This window comes from Helicoverpa armigera, chromosome 11 (genome assembly GCF_030705265.1).
Source record: "Helicoverpa armigera isolate CAAS_96S chromosome 11, ASM3070526v1, whole genome shotgun sequence".
NCBI lineage: Eukaryota > Metazoa > Arthropoda > Insecta > Lepidoptera > Noctuidae > Helicoverpa > Helicoverpa armigera.
The window spans coordinates 6696708-6711750 of record NC_087130.1 but is presented as its reverse complement, the minus strand read 5'-3'; the positions used below and the strand labels follow the sequence as shown (position 1 = coordinate 6711750).

Sequence of the window (15043 nt, the reverse complement as noted above, 5' to 3'; positions counted from 1 at the left end):
GAGGGAATTCGGCAACGGCACCTACATAACTACCTCGTATTTGGGTTTAAATTATTCGTATTGAACTTTCCACTAACGCGGATAGTGTTTTTGGAAGTCGGTTTTATTTTTTGTAATTATAATAATTCTGTTCTATAACAACAGATGGGTTATTAAGAACTTAATTAGGAGGTCTTGATTCTAAGGGCATTTATAATTTTGAGGCCAAACGGGCTCCGAACTGTGAAACCACTCCTTATTATGGAGCGTTCCACCCGTCCCAAAACATTAATGAATATGGAAACTATAATAATGGCGTCCAGAGGCCCGATTCTGCTAAGTTAGTAATGTGAAAATTGAATAACAATTGAATCGCAATAGCAGTTTTAACTATATCGGGCATTCTGCTACTAATATAAGACTAATCGTATTCCAACCATATTCGATTGGTTTGCGATTGGTCTGCTATTTTGGTGATTTTGGTCTGTCTATACGGTAGTTTTCTCTACAATCATAATATTGCAATAGTTAATCATTTGCAGATAGAATGATTCATTATTGAATGACAGAAAAGGATAAAAACGTTTATTTCAAAGAAAAAATTGCGGAATGCCACATACGTTTCAATGGTAATCGAGTGGGATTGGATCGCAGTCGAACGTGAATCGTATGTTGCTTAAGTACACACTACACTGAGGTCCGACCCTCTAGTAATACTTCCATGTTCATCAAGTGCAGCTCTTGAAAGTTGTAGGCACGCATCGGGGGAAATTTTGAATTGGATGGATGAGACTTTAGGACCGTGAAGGATGGGACCTGGCCATCAGGTCATTGACGACGGAAAATCAAGGGAACTACGCATCGGTATTAGCACCTACCTAGTGCTTAGGCTGATTTCATTTGTATTGACGAGATCTTTAGGTAGGTACCTACACCGTACCTAATATAACTACCATATCAGGGGCCCGATTCTCCTAAGTTAATAATGTCAAAATCGAATCGCAATATGACCGCAATACCAGTTTTAACCATATCGGGCATTCTGCTACTAATATAAGACCAATCGTATTCGATTGACATTTGATTGGTGTGCGATTGGTCTGCTATTTTGGTCTATACGGTAGTTTGCTGTACAATCATTTTGCAATCGTAAATCATTTGCAGACAAAATGATTCATTATTGAATGACAGAAAATGAGAAAAACGTTTATTTCAAAGAAAAATAGCGGAATGCCACATACGCTTCAATCGTAATCGAGTCGGGATTGGATCTCAGTCGAATCGAGTCGAACGTGAATCGTAAGTAAAATTAGGAGAATCGGGCCCCAGACCTGACAAAGAAGGCAAAGTGGAGTTTAGGGAATACCTTAACGGACCTTTGAAAGCAGCTACATTGTGATTTCATGTTTTGTTTATATTGGTAAGGATAAGGACCTTCCACAAATTATTGATTACGACTGGGGCCCGATTCTGCTAAATTTATTGTGACAGTTGGATAGCCTCAGATCAAAGACTTTGATCTGAGGCCGCGGCGCGCCACTGCATGCCGCGAGACGTATGGGACACTTAGAAGTCGTCGAATTATGATTGCTAGCTAGTTGAGATACCTAAGGTTGAAACTTGTACAGCATTTCAGTGGGGCGCAGGGCGCAAAACTGATGAATGCCAGAGTGGCTGGGCTTTCAGCTGGATGCCACGGCATGCCACTGCATAACCTGCGGTGCCATGCCGTGCCACGCCGGCAGTGGGCGCCGGCCCTTAGGCAATATGAAGGTAGCAGTTTTACCAACGAGTACGTACCTACCTATCTACTTATCGATGCTACAGTCTTTGGATGCTACTAAAGCGCTATTAAGTATTTCTGTAGGGTGGTTACGCGAAAAGAATCAAACGATTGCTCTAAATTGAAAAATTACTTTTATGTTGTCTGCCTTGCTATCCGGATAAGATTTGTATGACAGGAAATAAAATAAAATCAATAAATTAAATAGGCGCTCTTAGATAGGTAATTAGGTATTTGGTAGGTGCTATTATAAAAGCTGAAGAGTTTGTTTAAATGTGCTAATGTCAGGGACAACTGGACCGATTTAAAAAAACATTTCAGTATATAGATAGGTAAAACCTAATTATCCAGGAAGACTAGACATAAGTAGGTTATTAAGAAGGCTACTTTTTATCCGGGTGAGCGGAGTAGCTCTCAAGGGGAAAGGGTAAAACGACGGGGTTTATGGGTGTCCATTTCGACCGCGCGGCCACCTCATAATTTTTGATGAAACTTTGCCAGGAATTAGTAGTAATTTGTTACTTTTCACTCCTCTTTTCCTGAATTTGTTACAAAAAAAACCAAGCCGCTATGACAAAGAACAGTTGGCCGCTAGAACCGCCACTTGCCGTAGTCATCGCCCGTGATTACTCAGAAACTATACAATGCAGATAGACGAATGATACATCAAAAGAAAGGTCTTAATTTGTTAAATTTGTTACAAAAATAAAAAAGGTCAAAACGTAGATATACAAAAAGTTATGCAATGTTAAGTTTTCAGGTTATGAGTAGGTAAGTATATCACCGTAGGCACCAAATTAATAGAGGCTAATGTGTATAGAAAATTAGTCTTTAATTTGTTACAGCGAAAAAAGACAAAAAAATACTAGAAAGCAGGTTCAATAATATGTTAGAGTCGATTTTAGTTGGCCGCGCGGACGGCAATATGCCTAAAATACAATTTCGTTTTTCTCGTTATTAAAAGTAGGTTTTAGCTTAATTAAAGTACTAGTCGATGGGTAACGTACCCTAGTTTGAATAAATATAGCGAATTTAACTGCAGCATTCGTATTTTAGGAGATATTTACAAAAACACAGTGGTATGAAACTGTATGAGAGTAGGGTGTCCATGCATTTTCACATATTCGAAATTTTCGTTATTCACGTCTTATTTTTTTAGGGAGAGTGCATACTTTATAAATATCAAAGTCACAAATAGATTAAAATTTCTTTATTTACAATCAACACAAAGGCAAACAAATCAAGTAATAAAAGACAACCAGATAAATATAAAATCTTCATAAACTAACATAATATTTATAAATTCTGTGTCACATTCTGTGTCACATATTTCTGTCTGTTTGTTGTATGTATTGTTGTCTGTTAGACACGAAAATATGTGACACAGAATGTAGACATATTTTCTTAGAGGTACTTATTTCAATTTTAAAAGAATTGTCGTCGTAACAAAAATATTTATTGTTATTTAAAAAATGACATTTATAGTGGCCTATTTTTGTGTCTGGTATAAATTCTATAGTACCAACTAAGAAATAATAATTATCCTTAATGCTAAGAGTAATCGGCAATTCAGTGAGTAAAACTGAGTCTGCAGCTCCGTTTAAATCAAATGTTATGATCTCGCCTAGCTTAAGTTCACCTTTCAACTCTGTGTCACATTTTGACATTGTGTTAACAAAAGCAAACAATTGATTTGTTTGCCTTTGTGTTGATTGTGAATAAAGAAATTTTAATCTATTTGTGACTTTGATATTTATAAAGTATGCACTCTCCCTAAAAAAATAAGACGTGAATAACGAAAATTTCGAATATGTGAAAATGCATGGACACCCTACTCTCATACAGTTTCATACCACTGTGTTTTTGTAAATATCTCCTAAAATACGAATGCTGCAGTTAAATTCGCTATATTTATTCAAACTAGGTTACGTTACCCATCGACTAGTACTTTAATTAAGCTAAAACCTACTTTTAATAACGAGAAAAACGAAATTGTATTTTAGGCATATTGCCGTCCGCGCGGCCAACTAAAATCGACTCTAACATATTATTGAACCTGCTTTCTAGTATTTTTTTGTCTTTTTTCGCTGTAACAAATTAAAGACTAATTTTCTATACACATTAGCCTCTATTAATTTGGTGCCTACGGTGATATACTTACCTACTCATAACCTGAAAACTTAACATTGCATAACTTTTTGTATATCTACGTTTTGACCTTTTTTGTAACAAATTTAACAAATTAAGACCTTTCTTTTGATGTATCATTCGTCTATCTGCATTGTATAGTTTCTGAGTAATCACGGGCGATGACTACGGCAAGTGGCGGTTCTAGCGGCCAACTGTTCTTTGTCATAGCGGCTTGGTTTTTTTTGTAACAAATTCAGGAAAAGAGGAGTGAAAAGTAACAAATTACTACTAATTCCTGGCAAAGTTTCATCAAAAATTATGAGGTGGCCGCGCGGTCGAAATGGACACGTTTATGGCAGATCCTACTTGTGAAGCCTTGATAAGATGTTTTATTTAATGCCCTAGCCATGACCAACCATAATTATTGTAAAATAAATTGCCTTCTATAATTATTTATTTATTTTATTTTTATTTATTCCTTTATTCCAGGCAACCAGGGCCCATAACAATATAAAAAGGTAGGTACACATATACAGTAAATAATGAGCCATTTCATGCTGTGGTCAATCAAGCGACGTACACCTAGATAATTAGTTACAATAGGTGGGTAGTAGAGTAGAAGTACCTGCAGCTAAAAAATGCTCTTGCCCTAAAGGACAGTACCTTCATAATACCTACCTATTGCAGGTAACTACTAATATAAACTAATGAACATGTTTGTATAAAAACCCGACTTTATTGCAAGATATAGTGGTCATTGAAAGTATATTCTTGGCAATTAGATAATAAAATTAATAATTTCCTTATTAGGTAAGAGATAAAAAATATAGAGATCATATCAAGTTTCGATGGTGTACATCAGTGTGTGAGGGAGCCGTGAATGTTTGGTCCCATTATGTAACAGGACATTGGAAGGCTCGCTCGCAGATATTGTAAGTAGCTAGCGCAGGCGCGAGGCCGGATGGCGCGCGGGGGTGAAGCCGCGTCAGTCGGCGCTCGGCGTCTGGAGGTGCTTCGCGCTTCGCGCCGCGCCCCAAACAGCCGGAGCGTGGCTCGGGGCGTGGCGCTTACGTAAACACGCGTGGCTCACAGCTCGTGTTACAGGCGGCGCGGTGCCGCGCCACTGTCCGTCCCAGAACGACCCCATGTTGGCCCGCGCCGCCATCTAAGTTTATGTGGATAGTAGCGCGCACCCTGTCGCGCGGCCGCCGCTGCCACTGTCACCACCGCCGATTAACGCGCTTATAGGTACTTATTTTATAAGATAAAAAAGCATTTTATTTGCATATTTTAGTTGAGTAGGTTATAGGTGTACTTAAACAAGAAAATCAATCTAAATTCATTACAAATCTACAATACCTTATTATCAAGTGCTACCTAAATAAATATGTACATAGTTATAATAAGGACTCATTTTGTGCTCGTTTAACGTGCCTGTAATAATGATAATCTAACATCATCTTGTATACCTAGCTAGATACAATAAGTGATCCAGAGTAAGTTGCGTCCATGGGTTTGTCTACTAAGTACTGATTGCTGATTGTCTGCTCACTGCCATATTTGTACTACGTAACTATGTACATATCTAATTACAGGTTTTTGTTCGAAATTTAGCTTTTTTGAGGTCGTCAACGTCTTCGTGCCCGTATCCCACTTTTTTTGGGTTGGTCAGTCTGTCCTTCTACCAAACTCTTTGGGACGGTAGAATTTGCAAAATGCCCTTGTGCGAAAATATATCGATAGGTGCCTTTAGGCTTTAGGTGTCTACTTGCTAATAAGTATCGTGTTTTGTTTGGAGGTTGTTGTGTTTTACAGATTTTAGATAGCTTACCTATCTACGGTACCTACTATTAATCACAGGTGGATTTTCAATTATTTTCATTTGGAACGTAGTTTGTAACACTAAATATTGGTAATCTTTAGATAACTGAGACACTTGATAGTTATCATTAAAGAAACTAGGTACTATAGGTACCTACATGAATGTATACTACCTACCTAATTTATTTTTAACGAATATGTTAGTAGGTGGGTTATATTCACGAATGTTTGTATCTAAATAACATATTTAGGTACATTACGCCTATCATTGTTATTTTGTGTTGTTGTTTGTTTGTTTGTACTCTAAAGGTGCCGTAAGCACTGAACTTTCCTGTTGGGAAGCGATATTATCCCTGCGTGACATAGCAATATTTTATCCGGGTACGTGAAGTAGTTTCCAAGGAACGCAAATGAAACCTCGGAAATTTGTGGCAGCTGATACACGCTGTAAAACATCCTGTTGCTATAAATATTTTAAAGTTACAAATTATACAATAGGTATCTGCTGACCTATATCAATATTTACCTACCTACTTAATTTTGTTCAAAAGGGATACCCGATACTTACCCAGCACCTAGATAATGAATATTGATTAACTTAACAACTACTTATAACTTTATACATACGTACTTACATACCAAAATTAAAATGCTGAAAAGGTTTTTAACAGGAATATCTTCCATATAATTAACTAATTCCTAAAATAGGTAAGTTAGTAAGTAAAAAGTAAAATAGTAAGTTCTGCTCTGCGTTTTTTAAATACAAGATTATGACTGAAGTCAGTTACTGTTTATTTCTCTTAGTAGAACGTAGTAAGAAGACAAACATACTTTTTTGTCTAAAAATAATTTTGAGTCGTATTTGTATAATCAATTAGTACGGACTTGTTGTGACTTATTTGTACCGAATACTGTAAGAAACTATGAAAAATACAAATATTAATTTTAATTGATAGCTCTAATAAACTTCTACATACTTATATGCCAATTAATTTTTCCAATTGAATAAACTTTAAGGGCGTATCCTTCAAATTATCCATGGGACGAGAGGATGTTTGAACCGCGCCTACAAGTACCTACAGCTGCGATACATGACATACCCAGTTCTTTACTTAAATAGAACAAGCCAGTTTTCGAGTAGGAAATGCCTTTTAAACATTGGTTTAATTGAAACAATTTAGTTTTGAGCATTTCAGGAAAAAAATAAGTAGGTAACTATTTAGATAATCTGTAATTCTGTACAATCTTGATGGGAATTTTAACAATGCAAAATGCATTTACAAACTATCCAGCAAAGTAAATGGGTAGGTACCTGTTTTATAAAGATGTTAATTATTTACATTTGGAATAATTATATAGAACAACAAACCTCAGGCTAGATGTTGAAAATTAGTATCGCTTTATTGAGGGCACTGAAAGATAATTTAAGAAGTATTTTATTTGTAGCTTATTCCCGCCATTCGGCGTTTAAAGCCAACTATTAAACGTTCTGCACCCGGATGTCAAATTCATATCAGCTTGTAATGTCAAATGCGCGAAATCTGAAAATAGTTCCATTAGAACAATGAGCAGAATCAATTAAACTTCTTCTAAATATACGTTACACTTTTCATTAATAACTATGATATTAGTAATTAATTAATAGGGTCTGAGGTTTTGCTCATTTAACGTTACCCGTTGTCCTTCCAATACTAAACAAATCAGTTCAACAAATTTTATTGAAAGCGTATCAGATACTTAATAGCATAATTTCGGGTACTAAAAAAAACTTAAGTATTTTTTAATATCTAGACCCGAATAAAAATGCATCATCCATCCATCTTCATCGGCACATCCCAAACCATGTCCATAAGTTATCTTTGGTTTTATGAAACGAGTCGAGGTGGCCTAGTGGGTAAAGAACCAACCTCTCGAGTATAAGGGTGTGGGTTCGATTCCAGGTCAGGCAAGTACCAATGCAACTTTTCTATGTTTGTATGTACTTTCTAAGTATATCTTGGACACCAATGGCTGATAAAAAGGTGAAGGAAAACATCTTGAGGAAACCTGGACTATATAGTCTGAAATCACCAACCCGCATTGAGCAAGCGGGGTGATTAAAGCTTAATCCTTCTCCACGTGAGAGGAGGCCTGTGCCCAGCAGTGGGACATAAATAGGCTGCAACAGTAACAGTAACAACAGTTTATGAAACGAGGGTGCGAAGATGCCTTATGTACGTAATTTATAAAGATACTAGCCGTTTTGCCGCGGTTTCACCCGCGACCCGTGGGAGCTACTGCCCGAACCGGGATAAAATATAGCCTATGTTACTCGCAGATAATAGAGCTTTCTAATTGTGAAAGAATATTTAAAATCGGTCCAGTAGTTTTTGAATGTATCCATTACAACCAAACAAACAAAGTTTTCCTCTTTATAAGTATAGATATTTTAAAACGCTTCGATGTATATAAGAAAAATATAGAAGATGTTAACTCATATGAGTTGAATCACGTCATAATCTTTTTATTTGTTATGAACTTATTGACTGGATATGATATGATATGATATATATTATATACATCATGCCTTGGGTGGGTGGTCATGAGTCATCATCCCGAAAGCAAGGACTACAATATCTCTCGATGGTTTTGGTTTTACTAACATGGTCTAGGTTTCACGGCTTTCCGTAGCTGAAATGTTAGAGTTTATTTTATCTTTCTTATTTTAACGAACCTTAAATAGACTTGGAATAGTATAATCGTTTGTTAACGCTACATATTTTTTCTAACATTGATGTCAAAGATTTTCACAAATTAAGGCCTGATTCCATAATGGATCTATTGTTTGTTACTTCAGCATCAAGAGTGGAGATGCAGACGCGCACAGCGCTGATGGCGCTAGCGGCGCTGGGAGCGCTGGCGGCGGCGGCAGCGACGGCGGCGGCAGCGGAGCGGGGCAGCGGCATCAAGGTGGGCGGGGGCGGCGCCGGCGGCGGCGCGCGGGACGGCGGCCGCGGCGGCGGCGTGCGCATCGGCGTCGACGGGCTGCGGCGGCCGCGCACCTCGCCCGCGCCGCCTCCGCCGCGCGCTCCCTCATCCATCACAGCAGCGCTTGTCGTGCCACATAAAGCCTTTGGCACACGTGATTACACTAAGGCCGAGAAGGCAGCGCTATCAAAGTTGCCGCGTAAACTAAAACTCTTCTCGCACGTGCGCCTAAATATTACGCTTTCTACGCAAGGCTTGACGCCTAGTCCTATGTGTAAGTGATAGTTTTCAATTGTCTAAAAGCCTTAGAAAACTTCACATCTTTCTTACAAACACGTCATTACAAACGCTCTCAATAGTCCTAGTTTACTAATTTTGAACGCTTTCAGCTATCCTGGATTCGCTATGTAAGGAATTTCTAGCGGTCAATGTGTCTGCTATCCTCTATCTTATGAATCATGAACAATATGGGCGCTCTACTGCCTCTGCACAGTATTTTCTACAACTCGCCGGCTATCTTGGCATTCCGGTAATACATTTTATCTTTGCATACAAATTCATGCTTTTTACATGTTCGTTATAATATTTTAAACGAATTATTATAATTAAATGTGTCGTTTTATTTACAGGTTATAGCGTGGAATGCGGACAACAGCGGTCTCGAAAAGCGAGCGTCGCACGCCTCTTTGCGGCTGCAGCTCGCTCCCTCGATAGAACACCAAACATCAGCCATGCTATCTATTTTAGAACGATATAAGTGGCATCAATTCAGTGTTGTTACTTCAGCCATAGCAGGCCATGACGACTTTATACAGGCTGTTCGTGAAAGAGTTACAGCCCTACAAGTATGTATCATCTACCTACTAATAAAAGTCGTTGCTTTGTAGTAAGAAAAAGATTAAAATTGCGAACATTATTCACAGGATCGGTTTAAATTTACGATATTGAATGCAATCGTGGTAAAGCGGTCTTCGGACCTAAATGAGCTGGTTACGAGCGAAGCGCGCGTGATGTTGCTATACGCGACGCGCGAAGAGGCCGCCGAGATCTTGTCGGCCGCCGGTGACTTGCATCTCACTGGCGAGAATTTTGTATGGATAGTCACACAAAGTGTTCTTGGTTCGATGCAACAGCCGAACAAATTTCCAGTGGGAATGCTTGGTAAGCCCTTATCTTTTTACTATTTAAAAGCAGCTTTAGGTTAACTCAATTTATTAGAATAATAAAATTGTTAAGTTACACGTGTAAGATCTTTGTCTACATATATACATGTCGTTTTCTTCTTCTTAGTAGGATATTTAGTTATATTTTCGTTTTAGGTGTACATTTCGATACGTCAAGTTCATCGTTAATCGCGGAAATAGCTACAGCAGTAAAGGTGTTCGCGTACGGTGTGGAATCGTATGTGTCGGAACCCGAGAACATACGCTACCCGCTGGGAACACGGCTGTCGTGCAGTGGCGCGGGCGCGGGCGAGGCGCGCTGGTCCACCGGCGAGCGCTTCTACCGACACCTGCGCAACGTCAGCGTCGAGGGCGAGGCGGGCCGCCCCAGCATAGAGTTCACGCCCGACGGAGAACTCAAAGCTGCCGAACTCAAAATTATGAACTTACGGCCGGCACTCGGAGAACAGGTGACGCATTCAAATTATGTCATACTGATAAGATGACAATATATTTACTAATTAATTTATAAAAATCCTCAGCTGGTATGGGAAGAAATCGGTACGTGGAATTCATATCCAAGAGAAAGGCTAATTATTAAAGACATAGTATGGCCGGGTGGCTTACACACCCCACCTCAGGGCGTGCCGGAGAAGTTCCATATGCGTATAACATTTTTGGAAGAGCCTCCTTACATCAACCTGGCACCGCCGGATCCCGTGAGCGGGCGGTGCTCGCTGGACCGCGGCGTCATCTGTAGAGTGGCGCCGGAGGTGGAAGTGGCTGGGTAAGAATTCATACATAATAATAATTTTATAATATCTTGTGGTAACACCATACTTCCTTATATTACTAGCATACAGAAGACTACTATCAATTCTAACAAGGCTCATGCGCACGTTACGACTAAAACTAAAAGACTTCCATAGGTACAAATTCGTCTACTACATATTTCGGTCGATATCGTAAACAAGCACTACTACAACACACTAAGTCGTAGCGTGTATCCTAGCTACACAGTGACGTAGCACATCGACTTGTCCCAGCTACACTACGTCGTAGCGTATCCTAGCTACACAGTGACGTAGCACATCGACTTGTCCCAGCTACACTACGTCGTAGCGTATCCTAGCTACACAGTGACGTAGCACATCGACTTGTCCCAGCTACACTACGTCGTAGCGTATCCTAGCTACAGTGACGTAGCACATCGACTTGTCCCAGCTACACTACGTCGTAGCGTATCCTAGCTACACAGTGACGTAGCACATCGACTTGTCCCAGCTACACTACTTCGTAGCGTATCCTAGCTACACAGTGACGTAACACATCGACTTGTCCCAGCTACACTACGTCGTAGCGTATCCTAGCTACACAGTGACGTAACACATCGACTTGTCCCAGCTACACTACGTCGTAGCGTATCCTAGCTACACAGTGACGTAGCACATCGACTTGTCCCAGCTACACTACGTCGTAGTGTATCCTAGCTACACACCGAACGTAGCACACACTACGTCGTAGCTTCGTAGCATATTCTTGCTACAAACTACGCCGTAGTATATTAACATTTTCGAGCTACACACTACGCCGTAGCATATTAAAAATTATTCAAGCAACATGCTACGACGTAGCATATCGAAATATCCTGGCACACTACGCCTGAGCTGTTGGTTATATGTTTGCATTGTATGTATAGTTTGGAGGCGGGCGCGGCGCACGGGAACAGTTCGCTGTACCAGTGCTGCAGCGGGTTCTGCATAGATCTGCTGCAGCAGCTGGCGGAGCAGCTCGGCTTCACGTACGAGCTGGTGCGCGTCGAGGACGGCCGCTGGGGCACGCTACATCACGGCAAATGGAATGGTCTCATTGCAGATCTAGTCAATAAAAAAACTGATATGGTACGGATGATTAGCACATTTTTATGTAAACAATTGATGTTATTTTCGACTTTTTTAAATAATTTCTGAACATCGATCTTATTTTAGGTGCTAACGTCGCTGATTATAAATTCAGACAGAGAGGCTGTGGTGGATTTTAGCGTACCTTTCATGGAAACAGGGGTTGCAATCGTAGTAGCTAAGCGAACAGGCATCATATCGCCGACGGCATTTCTGGAGCCGTTTGACACAGCCTCCTGGATGCTAGTAGGAGCAGTCGCCATACAAGCGGCGACTTTCTCAATATTCTTCTTCGAGTGGTTATCCCCGAGTGGATTCGATTGTTCAACTGGCAACAATTCAAAACGAGTGCCACAGAATCGATTTTCTCTGTGTCGAACTTATTGGATTGTTTGGGCAGTCCTTTTTCAGGTAATTTCACTGTATATTAATTGATCGTTGTGTGTAGTTTTGTATTTCGGTAAATTTTATGAAAATGTATTATTATATAATTTAGAGGGCTGGTTAGGCATTGTAGTGTTTTATACGATTGCAGGCATCAGTGCACGTGGACTCACCTCGAGGTTTTACTGCTCGTTTTATGACCAACATGTGGGCTATGTTTGCGGTGGTATTTCTTGCGATATACACTGCCAACCTAGCTGCCTTCATGATCACGCGGGAAGAATATCACGAGTTGAGTGGATTGGACGATCCGCGGATAGCGAGGCCTCTCACTCAGCGACCGCCACTGAAGTTCGGAACAGTCCCGTGGTCCCACACGGACGCGACTCTTGCCAAATATTTTACAGAGCCTCATGCATACATGGCTCGGTAAGTTACAAAGTACAAGTTGGAACACAAAAATTAAGATGTTTGAATTATGAACCACTAAAGAGTTGTCAATTTGTTCCCAGGTACAATCGCAGCACCGTAAGCGCAGGCGTCACCTGCGTACTCACAGGAGAACTCGACGCCTTCATTTACGATGGCACTGTACTAGACTATTTAGTATCACAAGTAAGTTGACATGCAATTTTATATTTGCATTTTTTATGCATGAATAATAAATATTTCTCTAAGTGAGAAACATAACATAACAAACTATAAGTAACAATTTTACTTCAAACATTATTTCACTACCCTTTATAATGGTTTCAAATATCAGAATCTATTGCTGGATCTTAATAAAACATATTTCTTTTTAAGGATGAAGACTGCAGGCTTTTAACTGTAGGTGCATGGTACGCTATGTCCGGATATGGACTAGCGTTCACTCGTAATTCTAAATATGTCAGTATGTTTAATAAAAGATTACTCGACTTAAGAGCAAATGGAGATCTAGAAAGATTACGAAGGTGAGTCAAGAACTTTATTATTAACACAATAAAGTTGTCGCCGCACGGCACAGTTATGTACATGTGGTATATTAGAATAAATACCTTGTCCTAATTTTTTATTGTTACATAGGAACAATCAATCTATGTTTTTCTAAACAACATTACAAAAAAAAAACGTCTGTATAGCGTAAAGGTGATTCGTCGTCGTCAGTGACTTGAGCACTCGGCCTCGTGCTCATAGAGTTGTCACTAAAAGCAGGTCTAGGGCCTCGCGAACAACCGCTGTAACCTTTTTTCAATTTTGAATAAATTAAATTAGGCGTGGCTGATGTTGTGTTTCGTCTTCTTTGCTCCTACAGAATAATATTGTTTATAATGTATTCTCAGGTATTGGATGACGGGGACGTGTAAGCCTAACAAACAAGAACACAAGTCGTCCGACCCCCTGGCGTTGGAACAGTTCTTGTCGGCGTTCCTGCTGCTGATGGCGGGCATCTTGCTGGCGGCGCTGCTCTTGTTGCTGGAGCACGTGTACTTCCGATACCTGCGCTCACACCTCGCGGCCTCCAGCGCGGGCTCGTGTTGTGCGCTTGTGTCTTTATCTATGGGTACGTCTCATTTATTAAGGAATCCTATTTTCCTTTTAAGAGATGAGCCCAGTGATCTTCTTTAAACTTAAAGTTGAAAGTGTATTCAGGGAAAAGACATTCCCCATAACATAGACTGATTTTAAAGTTTTCAGCACGGACTTGATTTACTTACAGGTCAATCCCTTACATTTCACGGCGCCGTCGTGGAGGCGGCGGCGCGTGGATTTGGTGAACGGAGTCATTGCCGTTCCGCAGTTTGTGCTGCACAGGTACCTACTATTATTATAAATCACACAGTAATATAAAGCTGTTTGAAGTCTGCTACCTTTTGACAGAAAAATTGCTTAATGCATTTCGATGAAACTTAAGCAGGTACCTACCTAACATGAGAATAACATGAAGGCTATTTAATTTCTTATCCAAGTAAGGGAAGAACCTAGTTTCGGTCAGGACATGGAGGGCCACAGGGAACAGGTAATAAAAAAGTGTGTGATCAATGTAACTGACTTGTGATGAATGCGCGACGTAGGTGTGGCGAGCGCGGCACGAGCGCGACATGGCCGTGGCGCGCGCGCGGCAGCTGGCGGCGGCGCTGGCGGCGCACGGGCTGGCCGCGCCGCCGCGCCGCCTCGCCTCGGCGGGCGCGCTGCTGGCGGTGGGCCGCCACGACGCCACGCACGTGCGGACGCTGCGCCCGCCCGCCGATCTGCTGCCCGACCTCGATAGACCGCTCTCTTGCGGAGATTTACGCTCAAGGTAGGTTTTTGGTGAAACCCGAAAGGCCCTTTTGGAAGGTGCAAAATAATACACCTACAGCAATGTAAAGACAAAAGACTGTATTCGTAGTGTTTAAAATGTTATCTCCTTTCAGAGAACGGACGCGAGTAGAAATGGAAACAGTGCTGTGAGGCGTGTATAGCGCCACCCTATTTCAATTCCTGAAGGCTGTTCTTACACCAAGTTATACAAAACGAAATTAGTTATACCTAATGTTAAAATACGGACAGATAAAAAAACGTTGTAATTATTAAATAAACTATTACAATTATTAAAACAGAGAGCTGGATGTAGATAGCGAAGCGTTGTTGTGGGACTCGCGCGCGGTGCAGGCTGGGCGCCGGGCGCGTGCCCCCGTGTTGTCTACTACAATAAAATATATTTTTTGGACAATATAAAGTGTTTCATTTTAAAGAAGTATGGTTTTCAAAGCTAAAGGTAAGATAGGATAAATAATATTAAATCAACTGATTCAGAAAACGTAACGAAATAATTTAATCAGATGGAATGGTGCAGCATTCCACCAAACTCTTCAAATGTAAGATCATAATTATATAAAAAATAACACAGCGCCTAGAGCTGTAAGTATTTTTTTTGCCCAGCAATAAGGTGA

General features: G+C 40.4%; 1 protein-coding gene across 1 annotated transcript; it reads left to right on the top strand.

Moving 5' to 3' along the window:
- Positions 1-4826: 4826 nt before the first annotated feature.
- Nmdar2 (NMDA receptor 2) lies at positions 4827-14829 on the top strand. Its single transcript, XM_049850627.2, has 16 exons — positions 4827-5140; positions 8550-8954; positions 9070-9209; positions 9310-9525; positions 9604-9841; positions 10000-10313; positions 10386-10630; positions 11543-11744; positions 11832-12155; positions 12280-12557; positions 12641-12743; positions 12933-13081; positions 13451-13671; positions 13828-13922; positions 14183-14409; positions 14525-14829. The coding sequence occupies exons 2-16, from the start codon at positions 8564-8566 to the stop codon at positions 14559-14561; spliced, it is 3180 nt and encodes a 1059-aa protein (XP_049706584.1). The 5' UTR covers positions 4827-5140; positions 8550-8563; the 3' UTR covers positions 14562-14829.
- Positions 14830-15043: the final 214 nt, after the last annotated feature.